The sequence below is a fragment of the Artemia sp. Qi Xiang Cuo genome, chromosome 6 (genome assembly GCF_049724085.1).
Source record: "Artemia sp. Qi Xiang Cuo chromosome 6, ASM4972408v1, whole genome shotgun sequence".
NCBI classification, from domain to species: Eukaryota; Metazoa; Arthropoda; class Branchiopoda; order Anostraca; family Artemiidae; genus Artemia; species Artemia sp. Qi Xiang Cuo.
Window position 1 is genome coordinate 52207538 of NC_142799.1, and position 23813 is coordinate 52231350.

General features: G+C 34.8%; 1 protein-coding gene across 1 annotated transcript in view; it reads right to left on the reverse strand.

Annotated features, from left to right (window-relative positions):
- The window catches only part of Itpr (Inositol 1,4,5,-trisphosphate receptor), a 244336-nt gene that overhangs the window by 110135 nt on the left and 110388 nt on the right, over positions 1–23813 (reverse strand). The window contains exons 13-18 of the mRNA XM_089091077.1: positions 22455–22715; positions 19085–19240; positions 17244–17533; positions 10791–10957; positions 7736–7902; positions 4753–4918 (exon numbers count right to left, since the gene is read on the reverse strand). Coding sequence (XP_088947203.1) covers positions 4753–4918; positions 7736–7902; positions 10791–10957; positions 17244–17533; positions 19085–19240; positions 22455–22715 — 1207 coding nt within the window. The remainder of the gene's footprint in view (positions 1–4752; positions 4919–7735; positions 7903–10790; positions 10958–17243; positions 17534–19084; positions 19241–22454; positions 22716–23813) is intronic.

Here is a 23813-nt window from a genome sequence, read left to right on the forward strand (position 1 = left end):
CATGTTTATCAAGGCTCCTCTCGAAAATGTGCAAGTCTGAGAATTGTCAAATACCGTGGTCCTCGCGTGCACATTTTACATTCTTAGATAGTTTATACCATTATCAATTTTTATCACATTTTATCACTTACTTTTATTCAGGCCCCTTTTGAAAATGTGCAGCTGTTGAAACTATCACATACTATGGTCCTCGTGTGCACACTTTATATGTAGAAAAATCAAAACTTATTTAGGAGAACAAAACGAGGCTTTAGAACTTTCCATTGACCATCAATATAAATAATACATGGGAAAGAAATTAAAGTTTGTTTTCCAAACACGTCATTTACTTGTCGACAGAAATGATTTTGTAAGGAATTTTTAAAGCTGAAGTTTTTCTTAAATTTAGGTATAAAAAGTTTTTCCTTTTGGCAACATCTTTTTAAGAATTTCAAGCAGCTTATCGACATGCACAAAACTTGAAAAAAAAACTTTACAATAAAAATAAAAAGACAAAAAAAACAACAACGAGGAATGTAAAAAGAAATAAAAGCCTAAACTGGAAGAGTTAAAAAACCTAACAATGTAGAAAAACATTATAATCATATCCTAAAATTATCAAAAACAAATTGAAAGTAGCAGTTTAGTGAAGCAAAAATGAAAGGGTTAGCCCCGTTTTAAACCGAAGAGGATACTAAGCTATATCGTTAAGATTAATTCCAATCTAAATTATTAGAGAATGTAGTACTGATGGGGTACATAAATAAATAATTTCTGAGAATAATTTCTTAGACCACACTGCTTTTTCATTTAGAAAATAATACAATTGAAAATACAGAAAACAGGTGTAATATTGTAAAACAAGACAGTGGACAAAAGACAAAAGAAAAACTATAAATAATAAAAACAATTCCATTTTTTTCAAATTTGGATTATTCCGAAAATTCTGAATTTTGTGTTATTTATGACTATAAATGACTTCATAAAACTTCATATAAAATTCTTTTTGAACTTTCACCTTTTTTAGAAGATTTTGGGATAAAGCCCCCTCCCAGCCACACACAAAATCTATACTCTCCCAACAACAAAATAAAGAAAAAAAGGTACTTGTGACACCACATAAGATTTTCCCAATCTTCTAGGATTATAAAACCCTGGCATGAAATACTTCCATTCCTGCCAAAAATCCCCAAACTATTGCCCTTTGAACCAGATGAGACAAAAATTTATTTCAAAACTTTTTTTTCTCAATTTAAAAACTAATCTGAAGTGTATACCATTTAAACCTGCACATATTTATTCAGGTAGTATATGTAGTACTCGAAATGAAAACTCCCCCGTTAATCAGCTAGATTTTGACAAGCCTCCACACTGAAGTCCCTTTTCAGCGTTCATTTGTCTAGCAATCCAGGCTTGATATGGACGTTTCCCTTAAAAGCTTGAAAGCCCCTAAAATATACTTACTTGACTTACTTGACTTAAGGCTCCTGCCGAGGGTTTGGCGTAGAGAACGATGAGACCAGGCGCCTCAAGGTTGACATATCGCTTGCCAGGATCGCAGCTTCTTCCACCGGGATGTGGGCTTGGGTGAGGAATTCATTGGCTTTGTCTTTCCACCTAGTGTGTGGGCGTCCTCTGGGTCGTTTCCATACGGGTAGGGTGGGGTCGAAGTCAAATGCAACCCGTGCTGGGGCGTCGCGTGGCATGCGAAGGAGGTGGCCGTACCACCGAACAGTACGCTGGGCGAGCTGCGTTGAGAAAGGAGTTTGAGCCGTACGTGATAGGAGAGTCTGGTTGCTAACGAGGTCAGTCCAGTGAAGTCTCTCGATTCTTCGGAGATGTTTCGTCTGAGCGACATCGACGGCGCTGAGGATAGATTTGGCAGCTGGCCACGTCTCGGCTCCATACAGCAGGACGGTGCTGACTGACGCATTGTAGATGCGCATTTTGGTAAATCGGCTTATCTTTGGCTTTCGCCAGATGCTGCTAAGCCTCCCAACAAGTGCTGAAACCTTGGCAATTTGAGATGTAAGCTCTTTTGTGATCAAGCCATCATTTGACAGACTAGATCCCAGGTAAGTAAAGTCTTCAATAACATCTACTCGGTTACTTCCGATGTTGACTTCCTTTACAGTAAACCGGGACGTGGGGGGCTCAAGGAGCATAACTTTGGTTTTCTGCCAGTTAATCTTCGGTCCAACTTTCGAGGCTTCTTCTGAGAGCACCTGGAGAGCTTTGGTCATCTTATCGACGGTGCTCGCAACTAGCGCTATGTCGTCGGCAAAGTCAGCATCAGAGAGTACCTGGTCTCCGAACTAAAGACCGAATTGAAGGCGATTCATCGTGCTGGCCATAACATGGTCTATGACACAGTTGAAAAAGCTTAGGAGCGGCGGCACAACCTTGCCGGACGCCAGTCTTCACCGGGAATGTGGGACTACGTCTTCCATTTACCTGCACGCAGCTTTCCGTATCCTCATACAGATTTTCAAAGAGTGAGCAATATTTCTTGAGTAGACCCGAAGTTCTTAGTATCAGCCAAAGTGAACGGCGATCAACAGAATCGAAGGCAGCCTTAAAGTCCACGAATGCGATGTACGCTTTTTGGTGGAACTCCCGCGTCTTCTCAATCAACTGGCGCATAGTAAACATTTGCTCCGTCGGCGACCTGCCGGGCATGAATCCGGCTTGCTGGACTCTTCTCTTTGTACGGAAAAAGGTGGAACACCTGTTCAGGAGTGAGATGGCGAAGAGTTTACCAGGAACGGAGAGAAGCGTGATCCCACGATAGTTGGAGCAGATTTGACGGCTGCCCTTACGTTTCCAGAGCGGCAATATGATGCCAGCACGCCAGTCATTCGGTATGCTTTCTGTCGTTCATGCAGCTGAGAAGATTATCTAGAGCCACAGAATCATCACTGCACCCCCGTACTTGAGGAGTTCTGCAGAAATACCACAGACGCCGGGGGCTCGATTTTTATTTAACCGTTTTACAGCATTTTGGATCTCAAAGGTGGTAAACGGTTGCGATACGAGGTAGGAAGTAGCCTCGGGTGTGGTCATTGCTGCTTGAATCAGATCAGGGTCGGGATGAGCAACTGCCTCGGCATTCAGAAGCGTTGAGAAGTGACTGGTCCAGGCAGAGAGTTGGCCTGCATCGTCATCCGGCATGCTTCCGTCAGCAGAAAAAACACGACTCACGGTGGAAGTCTTCCCTTCCGTCAGCTTGTGGAGGTGTTTGTAGAGGGAGCAGGTGTCTCCTTTTCTCGAGGCATCTTCAAGATCGCTGGCTTTCTTGTCAACAAAGGTCTTCCTATCACTGTGCAGTAGGCTATTGCGCAGGCCATTGAGTCGCCTGTACTCTGGCATATTCTTTGCTAAACGGGCCGTCCGGCGCAGCTCGATTACAGACAGAGTCTCCTGGGATATCCAGGGTTTATTCTTGTGTCTGCTGCGGCCAATGGTACTGCCAGCAGAATCGAGTATGTTATCTTTGAAAGACTTCCAGGCTACTTCAGGGTCGTCCAGAACTTGGAGGCAGCTAAACCGGTTAGAGATATCGAGAGCATACTTCTGTTGCATCTGAGATGTAGCCAGACTACTCAGATCGAGCTTGGGAGGCCGTCTTTCTTGTCGTTGAGCTCTCAGGCGTAGCTTCAGCGTGGTGACTAGCATCCTATGGTCTGTTTTACCAAGCTTGGCTGACCTATAAGTCCGGCAATTTGTTATCGACGAGTGCCAGCGACCCGAGATCATAACATAATCGATCATCTTCTTTGTCTGGCCGTCGTTACTATACCAAGTGTATTTGTGTGTATCTCGTCTCTGAAAGAGCGTGTTTGAAATAACCAAATTATGCATAGTGCAGAGCTGGAGGAGTCTTTGTCCGTTGTCATTCAGTGAATCTGGAGTCACAGGGCCGAGAAAACTTCTCCACACGCCCTCACTGTCATTTACCGTCGCGTTAAGGTCTCCCAGAAGAGTGATGATGTCGTGGGGTGGGACTCTAGACAGGATCGCTGAGAGCTCCGCATAGAACTGATCCTTCACTTCTGCAGGGCTAGGATTGGTGGGAGCATAGCTTACAATAATTGTCCACTTTCCATGCTTGTGCTGGAGCTGAGCCATCAGTATTCTATCTGAAATTTGTTTATAGGAGAGAAGGCATCTCTTGGCTCTAGCGTTCAGCGCGAGGCCTATACCATTTTTCTTGCTTTTTGGGTCACCAGACCAGATCAGGTGATATCCTTCACCAATATCCTCGGACTCTCTTCCGACAAGGCGGGTTTCCGTTAAGCCAGCCACAGCTATATTGAAGCGTTTTAGCTCATAGGCAAGCATTGATTTATCTCCAGGAAAGTTGAGTGTGAGTACGTTCCAGGTGGCGAGTCGTATTCCACCCTCGTCAATAAGGTTCATTCGATGGTCTGAAATCGGTCCAGGGACATGCTGGGGTCGTGGAAGGTAAAGGGGGGGGTAGGTCATCCGAGGCAGTATCATCATTTTTCGTTGCGGTAAAATTTTCGGGTGGAGGGTTGCGGGCCCAACCGACCCTAGGCCTGGGATGTAATTAGAGCAAGGACTTGCCTAGATACTGAAAGTCCTGTGGTGGGCTCCACCCACCTCATAATGTTTAGGCTGCCCATTAACATGGAGCGTTTAGTTAGGGAAAACCCCATATCCAGAGGCACGTGGTCAGCAGACATAGTCTGCCTCATTCCGGACGAACTCCATTCGCCTATACAATAACAAAATATAATAATTGACTGGTACCTGTTTGAAAGCTTCGATAACTTCTTGTCGTTGGCTGAAATGCCGAAAGAGTAGGCGCAAAGCTTCTGTTACTAAGGGTATGGAGTCATGCAAGGTTAGTCCAAGAAGAACACGAAGAAACAGTTTCCCACCTTGTCCATCAAGGTCCAGAGCAGCGTATTCTTCACTGAAATGAAGAAATTTAACTTATTACAGCACTCTTAATCAGTTTTGATGTGTAATTACTGGTAGAAGCCACATATAACTAAAAAAAAAACAGCGAATGGTGGTGGGGGGGGGGGGGTACTAACATGTCAAAGAGCACAATTATAGAAGATTATAGGTCTTTGCATAATAAGTTTAAATAACCACTGCAACAAAGTCTGGCTTGAACTTTAAGCTTGTTTGCAATCACATAGATTAGCAATTACAGATTCTTACGGTCGATGTTATTTCTAATTTTGTTATTTATCGCAATTTTGCATCCATTGAAAGACGACCGTCAGGGGCGTAGCTCAAGCATTTTTATAGAGGCGACAAGAGGGGTCAACATCCGGTGAGTCAAAAGGCATGGGCTATACAATATTTTTTTCTACTTTTCCCCCCCCCCCCAAACAACACCACTGACGATCGTCATTAGTATACCCCGCAAAAACGACCGGGAGCACAACCCATAAAAAGACTCATTTGTAGTTTTGACGATAATGCGGAAATTACCTCCAAAGGATTGGCGCTTAATGTTTCCTGAAAGGGTCAAAGACTGATATTTATTTATTTTAAAATTTTGAATTGATTTGGATATTATGATATTATGTTGATTTTGAATTGAAGTTATCAAGTATTTTGCAATAGGTTCCATAGGTTGCATCAAGACGCTGGGTAATTGTAGACAGAGAGAAGCCAAGATATTTTCAGATATTTCCTATCGACCATAGATTTTGGGCGATGAATGTTTGTTTGGTCCGGTAATTTTTTTTTTTTTTTTTTTGAGAAATTTGGCCGTTTTGGACTTGGAAACACTTACTGTTAGGAAAATATTTTATAATACAACTTTTTTTGATAAAATAAAGACTTCAGACAGGTTCATTCAAGTTTCAGTCTTTGAGTTTTTTTTTGCCAAATACACCAAAATTCTTATTTTAGTGAACACAAAATTTCTTCGAAATACACCAAATGACTTCAAAAATTATATTAAAAACCAATAGCCAATGCTGATGAACCAGCAACAAAAAGACCTCTTAGGTTAGCTGCTAAAATGGCAAGAATAGCATTAAAAAAACTTTCTTTATTTGTACCTGAATGGATTGCCTCGTTTCGTATGGTTTCATCTACAGTTATGGTTGAACTTTGTTGAAATAATGATTCTAGGACTGTTTTAATCTTTTAATTTAGTTTTAAAAATCACATTTTATTGGATAGATCACATTAGGTTTCACTTTGATTATAAATTAGTTTGCTGAGGACGGCTCTTAGATAGACAGCCAAAATATTCTTGAGGTTTAAATAAATGTCTAAGGTAAATTCCCAGTTGTTTTACTTGAGTTTTTTTAATAAGAATAAAAAAAACTAATTCTACTTTTGTGTTTAGCATTAGAAGTGATACTGGCTAGGTTTATGAGGTTGCTAACATCATAAAAACTATGATTTTCCCAAGAGTGATTTTTCATTCGATTCCCCCCCCCCCTTCCGCCTGCAATCCTCTATTAAATCTTTTTATTATTTTCCCGTTCAATATGAACTATTTTGCGTTTCTTAAATGCATAAAAAAAGAAAGAAACAAAAGTTTAATAAAATCTTCCACAATTCAAATGTTCTTTAATAAATTATTGTAAAAATGAAATTAAATATGTATTAAATAAATAAATTTTAGTAAACATTTTATAATATTTCCAAACAGAAGCATTTTTGACGAATACAATGACAGGAACCAAAATAAAGCATGCCTACGTCTAGTTAAAATATTTCCAAGTCTTTCTCCGATTGATTGAGCATCAATAGAATTGTGGAAATCTATAAAACTTTCCTTCCAATTACCATTACCTTTTATCTAACAAAAGTCTTTACGAAATAGGCAATACTTTACAACATACCTAGCATATAGTCTAATCGAGTATAGTACAACAGTCTCGTGACTATTATCTCATTAGTTTAATATTGTACTAAATCTTAACAATATCTTTGTCATGGTTAGTTCGAAGTACTCCCACTGAAAAAATAGGTGACGTATAACTCAAAAAGAATTTTCTTTTGTTCTAATATATCTAATATTGCAACTAATTTTAACAATTTTTCGCACAATATACCTACAACAATATATTCTATAAAGTATTTTAAAGAACAGTTTCTTGTATTTAATAATATCTACTCTAATCGTTTAAGCGGGCAATACTCGTGTATGTATTTTTTCTCGAAAACAGTTTTTTTTTGAACTGGCACACTAGCATTTTCTGGCCTGAAAAACGATCCAGATAGGTTACAACTTTGGAAGAATTCCTTAGAGCCCTAATTTTTGCAAAATATTTTTCGTAATGATGTAATATTTACATTTATTTAAAGAGCAACTTACATAATTTTTCCCAGGGGTGATCGTAACGTTCTTGGTATTAACAACACATGCGTATTATACAAGATAACAAATTTTCCCGAAAAGGTAAAGAAAAACGCATGAAAAAAATGTCTGAGGTAATGATGAACGAAAATGAAATGCAACGAAATCTCTGGCTAGAAGAAATACGACAACGAGCATCATAACGAATCACACGTGAAAACGCAAGGGTAAATCAGCAGAACGAAATCTGCGATTAGAAGACAAGTGACAGCAAAAAGCACATCGAATTGAAAACGAAAAAGATACACAACGCAATCTTTGGTTAAAAGACAAATCAAAATTGCAATGGAATAAAGAAACACGTGTTTTTGTGCCGCTAAAAAAGAAGTAAGTAAGAAAATGTAATACAACATAAGTAATAAATCTATACCAAGTACTTCAATAACATATACCTACCTATAGTTAAAAATATTCCCGGCCCTTTCTTCAATTGATTGAATATCAATAGAGTTTTGGAAATCAGCAATAGCCGCATCTCGATCACCGTCGATCTGACCAAAATCTTTACGGAATATACTGAGCAAGCAACTAATACGATAATCAAGACGAACATTCATAATAAACTAAAAAGGATGCCAAAATAAAATAAATCAAAGCCAAGCAAATTAGGGAACTAAGTAGAGAAAAAACATGCACAAGGCTACAAAAAATACAAAGACTAGAAAGTATGGCATTAAGTTCACAAATTTGCAAAAAAAAAGTGCATAATAATAAAAATCATACAGGATGGACAAAACAATAACTTGAAAGAGTAAAAATGAATTACTCACAGTGCTTATTTTGACATTCAAATAAACATATTTATAATATAACCATTAACATTTAACTGCTTTTATTGATTCTATTTACGAGCAACACAAAAATGTAAAATGGAATGTAACATTTGAGAAATAGACAATATTGGTATTTTGACAACGTTGATTTCCGCCGCACAACATTACTTCAAAACCACATTTAGCATCTAGAAAACTCGGTCCCTGTTCAAAAACTGTTTGAACATTTATAAGTAGTAAAAAAACGTTGAATATTTGAACCTGTCTTTTTGTTTTTATACTTATCTAGGTTCTAAGTAAAGGTTCGACTTGGGCAAAATAAAGAAGTAAGAAATAAAAGCTTCTTAAATACATTCTTTTGAAACCAGACAGATTAAAAATTTTAATTTACATTCCCCCTTGAACAAGTTTTTACCCCCCGGGTTGGTCATTAAACTGATGTTGCCTTTTTTTTCTGGTATAATAAGATTTTTCTCTCAATATTTCTGGAACCCTTACTTAAAGATAACAGATTCACAGATTTTCGTTGATAATAGTAAACGAGTGTCTAGGCAATGCAATGTCAGTTGCCAACACGTTCTACTAAATTTCAAGAACATGGCTTTTATTTGATTTCAATAGAGATATGAATGATGCATTGCAGCAATAATGGTAGATAGCAGTATAATAGATGGCAGTTAAATGCTTACAAACAAAGATACAAACTACTAAGGGCAAATAGGTAGGAAATAACATAAACTTCAAGGACAAGATAACTAATCAGATGAAGCAAAATTAAAAATAACGAAAAGAGTAGGAAATTATTCGGCAAAACTTATAAATTATGGGGAAATAATAAAAAAAAAAAAATATAGGGGGTAGAAGCAAAGGCCAGAGCCCTCCCTCCCACCTCCTTCATATCTGATAAGAGTTGCAAATTCCTGCACACAGGACGGAGTTATAAGGGATAGAGTTCAGGGTGGTATAATTTACTCAAGACTGGAATAAAAAATGTCCCCTCTGCATGGACCTATTGACAAAAACAATTAGAAGCAAGAACATCCAGAGAGTTCAAATCAAAATTGCAAAATCTGCAATTGCAAAGTTGCAATTGCAAAAAAGGCAAAATCCACATATTGTGCAACCCGGTTAAAACCGAAAGCCAGAAGGCGTGCATTTATATCATGAGATTTTTACATAAACAGGCGAGTGGATGTATATGCAGAAGCCAGTCAATGTCGCCATATTACAGGGAAACTTGGTCAGTAAAGTTGTTATTTTATGTTGCAACAGATTAACTTAGTAGCCATGTTCGGGATGTTCGTAATGACAAGTGATGTCGAGTGGTGACAGGTGACTTTTTAGAACCTCGGCATAAGGCTCGGAGTCGTATTCTGCCTCAGATTTTGTGCTGACGGGAGGGAAGAAGGGAGGCTCTAATTGTGGTATCATTTTATTGGCAATCAGCCTCCAAAGGCTTTCGACTTACTCAAAAATTTCACAAACTTCAGCCAATTTCAGCTATAAATTCTCTGAAAAAATTGCTTTTTCTGTCTTCAACGATTTATGGGCAAATTGGCCAATAAATCAAGAGTTATGGGCAATATGGTGACGATAAATTGATCTTCCGGCAAGTAGAACCCAATTGTAGTAACTACAGATATACTGGGAAAACAATATAACAGAAGGAATTTCAAATTAATTACCTATAATGGCTAACTAAAGACTTACAAGAATATTAACCTTAAATGTTTGTTAAGAACATAAGGATTTTCTGTAAAAAATAAATTTTTGTCAGTTAGGGGATTCTGTAAGACTGCAGACAAAAGTTTTACAACATTTCATACCTTATGTAAAAATCCTTTCGTTTTCTAATTTTAATGTTTCTTTTCTTTCTTTTTTTTTTGGTTTTAATAAATACTTTTTAAAACATTCGTCAGCAAATATAATACCTTACTCTATAAAAATTTACGAACAAATTTACTACGAGCTTACTACGGAAACAAATTTGGTTGCTAATTTACTGATGCTTGAAAACCCCCAAGCAACCAATAGGAATAATATACAAAAAGAAAATCCGCAGAAAATTTATGATAATTTATTTAAAACAGATTTTGAACAAGTTTTATCACAGTACAAGAAAGACCCCATCAGGCTAATTGAATCAAACAGAGCAACAGAGCAACAGACAAGCTACTTCAATAGCATAGACAGAAACCATGCTCAATTAAATGTTTGAATGGCTAATTTCATTTTTTTTTTAAGTCACCTTATCTTGTTACGTGAATAGTACGTAATTGTCTTGTCACCATGGCTGGGTTGTGTCTCTCTCTCTTTTTTTTTTTTTTAACTAACTATTTACTTCTTCTTAAACGTGAAGTGTTTCATCAATATTGAATACGGCCTTGAGAATGTTATTGCCAAAAACATTTGCTATCTCTTTAGTCGCATTTCATTCAACTTTCTGATACTTTTTCTCATTTGGATTTTATTTTATTGCCCTGCGATTTTCCATTTTTCATGTCTATTTAATGTGGTCTTAGTGTGGTTTTAATGTGGTCTAATAATTTAATTTTCAAAAATGCAGAAAAGCTAAATGCATACACTAACTCTAAATTACAATGCAACCCTGTACAATCTCTAACTTAGATCCAAAGAAGAGTTAATAATAATAAAAAAAGAAAAAGAAAAAATCGAACCTCGAGTATTTCAATAATCTTGAGCTTCGTGTCTAAAACAATGGGATCCTCGTGAGCTGAAAAGGTCGACTGAGATTTCGGCAGGGTGTCGATACCTACTGTACTAAGTGCCAAATTACCAGCCACCACACTCATGTCTCCAATGGACCCTTTGACACGGCCCTCCTCTGAAAAAGAAGAAGGGTCTTAGTCAAAATCTGTAAGCTAATATTTTTGAAAATTAGCTGACCAGAGAGCTCATAGATCTTTTTGGGATATAATTGGCAGCAAAATAGATAAAAATAAGAGAGAGGTCGCTTTAGGTCAACTACAGTTGTGCTAGCACTTTACTGTTAATTCCTACTGATGTGTTTTCACAAAAAAACGACCGCTTTTATGCAATCCGTAAAATTTCATCCCTATTTTGCTGAAGGTTTATGCGTCATAACAGTTCAAAAGCTACGTCAAAGCATTTCTAATGATTCGATGAAAAACACGTTCGTTATTTTGAATTAAATTCTTTTTAGAATTATACAACACAAATAATTGAGAAACTAGTCATGTTTATCAGAAGCCATGTATTAATATATGTCAAAGAACTCGAGGGCCATGTCATTTTAATCCTCAAGGCCTAGGAGGACATTGCCCGAGATAAGAACATAAAAGATAATGATTATACTTAAAATAAATTGGGCATAGCTAGCCTATGTTGATACAGGCTAGACCCTTTGAGTATTTTTCTTGGCTTTTCAGAACTTAATTTTGGCTATTCTTATGCGTTTGCTTTTTAAATATCTCATAATATTTTTTGCGCTTCAACGACTGCAATGAACCGTTTTTGTGTAAACATTTTGCGATTTTCCTGCATCCGCTACCCGTGAGCAGTTTTAAGTTTTAAAAGAACCACATCGGTGTTAACCAAAGATTATGGTTAAATTTACTCCTGTTAGCAACAATTTTTGAATACTGGAACTAGAGGTTAAACTTAGCGGTGGAAACTGTACACGAACGGAGTGAACATAAATTACTTATAATCGTGATTCCCAACTATCTCTTGCCCCATTTGAAAAGAGATTTTACTAACACCGAGATTTAGCTAGCGCTGATTGAAGCCAAACAAACTTTTTTTCGTGTAATATTTCAGAAAATAAAAAAAAATTACGAAAAATCTGATTGTCCCAGGCAAGGCCGTATCCAGGGGGGGGGGGGGTTAACCAGTTTGAACCCCCTCCCCCCCCCCGAAATTTTTGACCAAGTTGAAAATAAGTCGAAAATTAGTAAACCTAGGTAAAAATTAGTAAAATTAGTCGAAAACTGAGTCAAAAATGAGTAACCCCCCCCGCCCCGAAAAAAAATCCTGGATCCACCCTTGGTCCCAGGTTAGGGCTAGCCAACCCACGGTATTAGTAAAATCTTACTGTGAAAAGGCCATTATAGGTTCAACTAGAGGTATAGAAAATTATGAAACCTATGTGGTGATCTAGATGAAGCCTTAAAATTAAAAGAGAAGAATACTCATTTATCAATATTCAGGGAATCTAATCGGTACTAAAAGGCAAGAAAACTAAGAGAATCAGATAGCCCTATTCACGTATGACTAATTAAGAGCAAGTCGATCGCGTAAACTAGGTACAAGACATTAGATTTTCCTAAAACAGGCAGTCGGAGAACTATTCAATGCATTAGACATCCGCATTTTAAAAATAGAGATAAATATCCCTCCCCACCCTTGTCTTGCGCGAATTATAGAATGCGAATTACCGAATTAGATATACATGTATTATTCTTTGTAAAAGGAAGAAATAAAAAAAATGTATAAGGCAACACTAACTTTCTATCTATACATGGAAACTAACGAAAACCAAGGTATTGACTAAGGTTGTGTGCAAGATTTCTATACAAATGATTATTTTCACTTTGTTAGGATTTCATAAAGACAGAGACTATGTAATGTGATAGGCACGTCGTTTTTTGCACAGTGTTGTATCATCGAGATGAGTGTTTAGTCTTTTTGCCAGACAATTTCAAAATTTTTGAATGTGATTTTTTTTTTTTTTTGCTTTTCTGTGAATGCCGAGTTGTTATATTTCTTTCTTATGAATTTAATTTTCTATTCGTATTTTAGTCCACTGATAAAAGTTACCTGATGGGAAGCCGAAATATTCAAGACAAATTTTATATTTACTTTAATTTCCCAATTTAAAGTTTTACATGTTGTTACAAATTTCTTTATTTTCATTTTCTTTGCAAGAATAATAAAGGTTTTGACTAATGTTAATACACTAGGAATAACATGACATTAAAAAAAATAAAAATAAACTACAAAAAAATATCTACATTCTTGGAAAAAAAAGAAAAGGATGTACTAGTAGTTTAAAAGTGGATGAAATATTTTCTTTTCTAAAATATAAGAGACGCGGAGCCTAAATAGTAGGGTTGCCAAAGATCATAAAAAAATACCCTTAAAAGAATATGAAAGCGGGAAATTAGAGCACAAATTTCCAAAACAATATACAAAAAAAGAATGCCAGATCAAACATGATGGGCGGAACAATAACTTTTAAAAAAGGGAAAATAAATTTAATACAGATAATTGTAAACTAATTCTAAAACAATAACAATTAAAACTACACTTATAACAATAATCAAATTTAAAAATACAAATACTTTGATTTAGCATATAGTTCCTGCCACTCAGGCAAAAAGGTCAATGTCAACCTTCTCTTTTACTGACTTACTTATTTATCTGCTAATCAGAGGATTGACAGTGATTGGCCGCAACAAAAAAAGAGGCAACAGAAAAACTATGTCCAATCCTTAAAACCAGCTCGTTGTTGCACATTTATTAACATATAAAATAATTTAAAATGGGCTCGTATGATAAACCCCCCTACCGCTCAAGTTGTTCATTCATTGACACAGTATAGAACCGTTTTTTTTGTTAGTTTCTTAGATCTTAGCGTGTGACAAGACAAATACAAGTGACGGGATAGATTGAAAATATATAAATTGTGCTATGTATTTGAATATTAGGGGGTGATGGTGGGGTTGGGGTAAAGTATTTGGACAGTGTGAAGTTAGAAGCAATTCTTACTCCATAATATGCAGAATAATTGTGCCAAGCACATTCGGCATGCAGACCCGCTATAATTTACCCCCCCCCCCCTAATGCGCAAATATATAGCCCAAATTTGTTTCTAAACTATTATTTTTTTATCTTACTTTGGTAAATAATTTTATTACGATATAAGCGTCAAAGAAACATATTAGAAGAATATTAGGTAGGGGGTATATCATACAAGTACCTCTAAAATGTATAAAATTCATATATATATAACGTAGGACATCTAAGATAAGCTAATTTGCCATCCTTATTAATTTGCGTGTTATTATTATGCGGATTATTAGCGTATCATTAGTCATTACACAGGAATAGTTGACAAGGATACAAAAATATTCAAATTTATTAGCAACAACTCCCTCGCTATGTAACATCAAGCCACAGTCTTTCAAATGAAACATTAAAAATTTTAAATCATGGTTGCAGAAATAGCTGCAACCTAGTAAAAAACGTACCATAAACGAAAAATTTAAAAACACCTTTAAAAAAGTATCTAGATAAATTCCAATTGTAGCTAATACAGAAATGGTAAACTACAATTTCGATTAATCTTAAAGATAAAAGTTTTTTGCGAAAACGAATTCATGGAGCTTTCGAAAGATAGCCTGAAAACCCTCGAAAAAGGCTTGGGATGAAAACTAAAACTGCAATAGTGTAATCACCATAGTCGAAAAGAACATATAGGAAAGTTGAAGCCCCCCACCTAAAACAACAAGGAAAATTATTTTTTTGTACACTGAAGTGTCCTCTCTTTTTTTTTTAACATTCAAAGACAAGGAACTTTCTCCCCAAGCTCGATACATCGTCGTTGTCAAACGGAAACCTCGTATCTTCCTTTTTCAAAATTTTTCAGGGGGTGAAAAAAACATATTAACTTTTTCCTGTTAGTAGTTACGCAACTGATACCTTAACCTTAGATAGGCAACTTTTTGTGGCGGATCCCATGGGAAGGACAAATACAACTCGACTAAAGCAGTTCTAAAAGACAAGCCGAAACGTGGTTTCCGCTTGACACCGACGACATGTTATTTTAATTCATTGAGATCACTCATTGAATAAGCACAATTCTTTAGCTCTATTGAACGCTGTTAGCACGGTAAAATTAATCTTACGCATTTAATTTGAAAAAAGGAGGAAGTAGTCAGATTCTAGAGGTTTAACTTTCTCTCTCAATTCGCCTATGTTGTTCCTATTTTACCGAAAAATGTATTTGAAATGAAAAAAGAACTATTTAGAGTAAAAAAAAAAAAAACTATTTAAGGTTAAAAACATTAGAGCTCCATATCGCCTTTTAAGAAATGTTCTAATAGGAAAAATTACTTCATCCTGATAGATATTACCACTAAGAATTTTTTTTTCTAGAAAACAACGAATTGTAGCTTATTGAGCTCTGATGCACAACAAACAAATGATTAATGTAACAGGTTTCAATAACCGTAATTGAACACAGTTTAACAATTGCAATTGTCTATTGAGTGCCAAAAATTACAATAATTAATTAATTACAAAAAAACTATTAAAACTTAATCAAATACAAAATTTAGAATACAAATCATACTGATTTGTCACTTTCTCTTTAAGACAAGAAATAGCAAAATAAATATGACTCAGATTGATCTTACTGAATATAATTAAGTCACAAAGGGTGGGGGGGGGGTGTTATAGAAGGTGACGTAGAATGTACTCCAGAAGCCAACAGTTTTTTGATATTTATTTATTATCTATAAATGATAATTTATTGTTTTTATAAATATATACTTTATTATTAAAATAAATTATTATTAAAACAATTCATTATTATTAATAATTTATACCATCACCTGAAAAGGTATAGAATAACAACTTTGGCATGTTACATTTTTACACTATGTAAAAGAAATCTAAGATTATAGTCCTTCTTTAGTTATGATCATACAAACTGATAAAAAGTCGGCATCCAGGCTTTTGGAATAAAAATAATAACAAAGAACCTGAATCATCTATTGGCTTTTGGAGCGAAGTTTTAGTCTTTTTTCTTAAAAAAAAACAACACACTACGAAGATAAAGCGATCTCACTCTCGCTATAATTACTCTGTGCTATCTTACTATAGACATTGATTACACCCATTTTTAATATTCTAAATAACTAACTCTTTCTATGAATATTTATTTCTAATTCTTTTGTAATTACATATTATTTCGCCAACATTTTAACCCTTACGCATGTCCTACTATCTTTCACCTTGTAGACCAAAATTCCAAAAGTTCTGGTGCGTCTGTCAAAAATTTTTAGAGACTTCAAATAAATGTTTTTCCAGTATTTACACTATTCCGAGTTTCCACCCAAAAAAAAAAAAAAAAAAAAAAAAAAAAAAAAAAAAAAAAAAAGACTGTGTCCACCAAAGAAGCACAAAATTAACGAAACAAAATCCGTGATTTGTATTCCTCATCTTTCGCGTGTACACGAATGTTAATTTTCCCAAATTTTCACAAAAAAAAAACGATTAGCTCATCCAATGGTAGCCCAAAAATCGACGATAAGAAAACCAGCGGTCAGTATTTCTTGTTATGGTTCGCGTGTATACGAATTCACATTTTCAAGGACATTTCGGAGAGCCCAATTTCCTTCTTGGTAAATTTGAGGAAACCTTTAAATTTCGGGCGTACTGGAAGCACTGTCCTTCCCAAATATTTTCCCTCCAGGCGAAGGCTTCTTCTGGATAAACACAAATATAATAAAAGGTTCTACAAGGGCATAGAAATAGCAATTCTCTAAGAGCTACCACCGCGCGTTCGTCTCATTGCTGTTCCATCAAGAGAAATCTGAACTATCACGGGTATATTAGCGAGGATTGACCAGCCTCTGCAGCTTGTCTTATATATGGGTTCTGGGCCCATCAAATATTTTTTTTTTTGTCCCAGATCCTTCTTTCCTTCCTTTTTTCTCCCGGGAATATACAGGGGACCTTTTTGCAAAGTTATAGAAAATTCCATTAAAAACCTCATGAAATTCGAATATCGACATATCAAAAATTGCCTCCTCCCCCCCGTACACACACAAAAAGATCAAAGGACACACATTACTATATATATATATATATATATATATATATATATATATATATGTATATATATATATATATATATATATATATATATATATATATATATATATATATATATATATATATATATATATATATATATATATATATATATATATATATATATATATATATATTAAAATAGCCGGTAAAATTATGGTAATAAGTCTCGTAAAAAAAAAAAAAAAAACAACAACAACATAATGATCCTTCTGGCAACCATGGGAGCAAACCTTGCCATAACAAACACGCACACAAAAAAAACATACTTTTTAATTCTCCGAGAGCCGCCGCGACGTGCTCACTCGTGTTTGTTCCATCAAGAATATCAATTAGGATTTTCGTCAAGCAAAGAAGATCCTTGAAGCCGTAGAATCCGAAGAAGACAAGCTCACGAGCCAGTTTCACCACTTCAAATGTGAGAATGTTGCGGTCTTTTTCGTCAAATTTACAAATGTTGGATAATTCAAGCAAGTATCTCTTAACGAAACTAAGTGTATCAGCAAATTTCTCATGAATACCAGTTACGGACTTGCTGCTTAATTGTTTTGCGTCATAGCTAGAGAAAACAAAATGACAATTAATCAGAGTGCATTCAAGTATCCCTTGTCCGGCTATAAATAATAATAATATATATATATATATATATATATATATATATATATATATATATATATATATATATATATATATATATATATATATATATATATATATATATATATATATATATATATATATATATATGTAAGGTCTTACTATATATGGGTAGACCTATAAATATATATATATATATATATATATATATATATATATATATATATATATATATATATATATATATATATATATATATATATATATATATATATATATATATATATATATATATATATATATATATATATATATATATATATATATATATATATATATATATATATATATATATATATATATATATATATATATATATATATATATATATATATATATATATATGTAAGGTCTACTATTATGGGTAGACCTATAAATATATATATACACACACACACACACACACACACACACACACACATATGTACGCGTGCGTACGTATGTATGCGCGTACGCACATATACATACATATATATATATATATATATATATATATATATATATGTATATATATGTATATATATATATATATATATATATATATATATATATATATATATATATATACATACATATATATATATATATATATATATAAATGTATATATATATATATATATATATATATATATATATATATGTATATATATATATGTATATATATATATATATATATATATATATATATATATATATATATATAAAACGCATCAACAATTTGTTTATATATATTTTCGTTACTTTTTTACGAGTCGGAGAAAAATTTCGAAGGGGGAGGGTTAAACCCAGTTCTCTTGGATACAGCCTTGGGGACAGGCATCAAAATTTGCTTCCCAAGTTGTTCTTGGCACAAAAGATGGTGGATGGTAGGATAGAAGCTGAAAGACATTTGGGTACCAAAGGAGTCAAATTTAAAATCCAGGTGAAGACGAAAAATAACAAAGAGCCAAAAAAAAATTGTAGAAGGTGCATCATGCTCCTTTCGCACAGATGTTTAGTTTTCCAGGTACATAATACATAGAAATATCGTAAAATCTAAGTCATTTCCTAACGCGCCCCTAATGCGTTTATAGCAAAATTCCGAAAATTTAACTGTGCTCTAAAAAAGTTACCCCTTATCCAAAACTAATTAACGTATTTTATAATTTATACAAAAAAAAAACAATGGCACAGGGCAACAAAAAAAAACAAAGGAAAAAAAGAAAACAATATAAAAAATAACTAAAAAAAAATTAAAATAATCAAATAAACAAGTCAAAAAAAAGACACACGCAAACACAATCAAGAACCCCTAAGAAAATATGTACTTCCAAATCAGCGGCAAATATGCTTTTTGTACGCAGTCAACGCATGCTCCTGCACTAATGTTTCAGCATCATCAGATCTACCGTTTATATAATTAAAGAAGTAAAGAGAACCAAAACGAATAAATGACAAAGACAGAAAATCTTACTCTTCGATGCTCAATTTCTCTGGGATTTCCGACCATGGTCTGCCATATCTAACTTGGTTTACAGGCTCATGAGGATCTCTATCGACATGCATGTGCAACATTAATCGACAGAATGATGCGCGTAGCCCACAAGGAAGTTCCGTGTCAGACATACTTCTACAAAATAAATATTTGTTAAGTAGCAGTAAAATAGGTTTTAAAAAGGAATAAATATACACGCCTCATCTTTTCATGAACAATGCTCTGAGCCCACTTAGAAGGTGGCCAAAGTAGAAGCATCAGACAAAATGGGGTGAGGGAGGAGCGGTCCCCAGTGTGTCAGTCATAGGTAGGCCCGCCACAGTTCAAAGGGCCGAAAATAGAGACTTAGGGACCAATTTTCATTAGAAAAAGAGACAACCTCGGAGCCATAACTCGCTTTCAGAAAGTCTTAGGAAAGAAAAAAGTAGCGCAATTAGATACTCAGATTTCCTGGAAAAGCCTTTCCAAACATGATCATACACTACATAGATTTTGCAGATACAAATACCGTGGAGACGTTTGTATTTTTAATTTAAGTTGTTCACTCTCAGTCAGCCGAGAACCAGAAGTCATTCTTTTCATTGTAGCTTAGAGTACATTTTTTGCCTCTATATTCATACATATAAAGCCGAATATATGTCTGTCTGTGTGTCCTGTATACATTACTATACTGTTTACATGATCGCCAAGAAACTTTAGGAAATCATTGATTACGCTCTTGTGAAGGATTTAGGCATGAATTCCTCCCTCCAAGGCCCTCTTAATCTTTCGAACTCTTTTCGCATAGACTGAAATTAGAGATGCCTGAACGCAAATGCTTGTGTTTAATGTACTTGATTGACTTATTTCTGCTCTAACGAGAGCTTTAACCTAAACAGTCTTTAAAAATGCAAAGATTTATTAACAATAAACACATTTACAAGTGAGAAAGTCCTCTTGGAGTGAATATATTGTCCAAAGAAAATGGTAAACTTATAAGCGTAGGATCCTCGACGATTAAACATGGAAACATAGGAGTTATAACTTACTAGCACCTGTAACAGTTTTGCGTCTGAGGACTACATTAAAAAGTAGGAAATTTCAAAGAAACTTGAATAATTTACATAATTATCTTTTATTTTTTAGGATTAGATCATTCTTTTTTTTAAAGAAACCTTTTAAGTCCAAATCCAGTCTACATGAAGTACGCTTATGTTAGCTTGAGGAAATCTTGACAGGTTAAATAGGCTAGCTGACTTAAAAGCAGTTAGGTCTAGTAGTGACAAAATTTCACTTTTATTTACCGCCCCCTAAATTTCTAAAGTACCTGAAAAGAAAATCATGCAATACTTTAGTTTAGGTGAAAAAAGACGCAAAACACCAGAAGCGAGATGGCGCTGGTGATTTCCCTTTTTGACATAAGGGGCACTTTTCAATCTAGGTTTTCAATATTCTTCGATTTTATTACAATTGTTGACAGCATATATTCAGCTATTCTAGCACTTTCTTGGTCATCCACTATAATTTTGGCATGACATTCTAGATTTATTAATAAGCATTCCCTTTAATATGTGCTACATTGACTTCATAGCATTTTTTTCCATTTCTATGCTGAGCTAAATCAAAAATATTTTTTTAGGAGAAGGGATACCGGAGCCAAGGATCAATCTTTTCTTTGAAGTATCAAAGACATCAAAATAAAACATATTGTAACCCTAGACCCGTCTTATGTCTATTTATCCCTGAGAAATGCGACTATAACATTTTCTTTAGGCCGTTTCAAAATTATGAAGTTTTTAAGACAGTATCCCGTTTTCGTCAGTGTTTCCGCATTGAACCGTGAAAATAAGCATTAAAAATCAATAGATTTCAAAATTTAAGGGAATGCCACACTGCTGTTGAGCTGCTTCGCTTCACATTTTCTAGATATTAATTATCCAACAATGCTCGGGGGTTAAGTTAATAATCCTAAACTATTTTTTTTTTCAAATTAAATCTAAAACTTCAAAAATACGATTGTTATTTTACATACGAGGAAAATTATCCAAAGGGGAATTCTGAATTAGGTTCCTCAGAGAATTTACGTGGAGGGAATTTTCCACAGGGGAAGGGGATTGCGCGGAAATAATTTTCCACGGCGGGATTTCCATGAAGTGGTAGTTTTTCCGCAGGGAGGGGGGGGGGGGGGAATTTCCCGGAGCAAGAAATTTTTCATGAGTTTCTTTTCTTTTGAGATCACAACAAGGTGCGACGGGTGAGATGCTACACAATAAAAGGACACCCAAGCGTTCTACGAGTAGCAAACCGACAGAACCCTACCATGTGCTAGCCAACTGGATGCAGGGAAAAAAGGGTATTAAAAGGATAATAGACTAGCCTATTCACCAATTTTGTTATATGATCAAGTGAGATAAAACCGCGTAGACAGAAAATGGACAATAGCTGAGAATTAGAATTTGATTTTGGTGTGATAATAGAAAACGGGTTTTCGGAAACTATCTAAAGATGTTTTTACTTACACCACAGAAAAACACTACAAATCAGATGTTACCACAGAACAGTCGATGAAAGAAAGTTGTCGGTCTCTAAACTAATAGCATCAAGTATGATAGCAAAATATTAACAAAATCCTTTTTCGACCGATTCAGCAGAACGTAAATTTACAAGCGAAAACTGTCTTTGTGGTATTTTAAGGGGGGCCTGACTGAAAAAATATTATTTATGTAATGACGGAAGATTAGGAAAAAACTTTATTTCTTTCAATCTTGATACTGAAAAATAACGAGGATATCGATCTAACGCATAATCGCATCTACTATATAGTATCATAATTGCAGAACCATCCCTGGGCGGAGGGCGAGGGAGGGGGACAACCAGGTCAGCTGCCCCGGGTGCCGTAGCTGGGGAGGGAAGCCGTGGCTAGGGGATTGTTCACTTTGATCTAAATTTCAATTTGATTTATCTTTTTTGTTTATTTGAGTAGAGAGAGGTTCTCTGATTGATTTTTTCCTTGGCACCCCCAACCCTAGGAACAGCTCTGCGTAATTTTATAGTAATGTTTCGTAATAGTAAAGACGTATATATACCTAAGGTAATGTATCTACACTAATGAATATAACTTCACATTTTGTTTGTCTTTTGTATGGGCTAGCTACTCATACAGCTGACAATTATCTAGAACAATGGCTCCCAATGTTTTTTGGCTAAGCTCAACCTACAGTATCTCTATAATCTCAGTAATCCCCGCCCCCACCCCACCAGGAAAAATAATCATTTAAAAAGGTCTATTCGCTAAGATCTCGAACATCATAAAAAAATTAACAGCCCAACAAAGCTTGTAAAAAAAAGAAAAAAAGAAAAAAAGACTTACTTCAAAATAAGGTCCACAGTTAGGTCTTTCGAAAATGCATTAATAGCGAGACATTGTCTATCTAGGCACATATTTGAATAAAAATTTATTTGCTGTCTATAGTAATTAAGAATCTTCAAATCGTCACCTAATTCGTTTTTAGCTACAGAAGCAATATGACTAATCACCCTTTGCCTAATGTTTTCTCCCAAGGCAAGGGCCACATGAAGCTCAGGATTTTTTTCCTGACCAGATTCATCCACTTCGTGTCCTTCAACAAAACTAAAAATAAGAGTAGATATTTATTAACAAGAGAATTAAGGGATACTTAGTACATGAGGGCAAGGGCTAGTAGAAGTTTGTCTATTATTTCTGTGCCAGATTCATCCACTCCGTGTAATAAAATCGACGGCACTATCTGAAATCCAGCTGATATGCCTAATTAACATGGAGACTATCTGGTCTTTCAAAGAAAATTTCAAGGAAAAAAGAATAAGATGAAGTCTCCTATATATACCTCTCTAGAAAACAAAACCAAATGTTTTTTTTGCAATACTTCGACAGTTTTTTTTGCATCATTTTACAAATGCTAAAGCCATCCCTGGAAACTCCACAAAATTTGGTCCAAACACAACTCTCCCCGGGCCCACCCCGCAGGGGCAATTCTTGATAAATATAGCAAAGAAATTCCATCGGCTTTGAGTTGTTTTCTTCTCGGGTAGTTTTGTGCAGCGAGGAGTTGTTAGTAGTGTACTCACATGAATATCACGATTATCTCTCAACGTACTGCTTCAACAGAAACTGACGTGGATGAATAAGTTACTACATCAATATTAATAGACTTTAATTATTGTTAAACCACCGAACAGTTAGAATTACCTGCAATAAAACCATAGTGAAAAGAATGTCAGGTCATATGAACAGCAGACAGTGAAAGTAGTAACAAAATTATTTAAGCACTCATAGTCGTATTAGAACTATGTATTTTCAAGGCACAAGCAAAAGTCGGAAAGAAAACCTGAATAATAAAAAAAACTCAATAAAATTTACAGGTTTGAGAATGAAAAATATGCTTAAATAGTATATGATAAAATTTAATAGAATATGCTTAAATTACATCAATCGAAACAACCAGCCTATTAATTTACACTTTGTTGCTAGTCCTTTTACAGATCTGTTATTGTCTGCAAAAAAATTTATTTAAAGATATGGAAAAAATTAACATTGAATTGTGTCTCCCTTTGTAACAGATAGGTTGGTTAAAATAACCTCCAACCGAGAGGATGTTTATTGATCAACAGTGTAATGTAGGTAACCGAAACTCTAAAAAACGGAATTTTGATAACAATAAATATATCAAAATAATTGGCTTCTTATGTT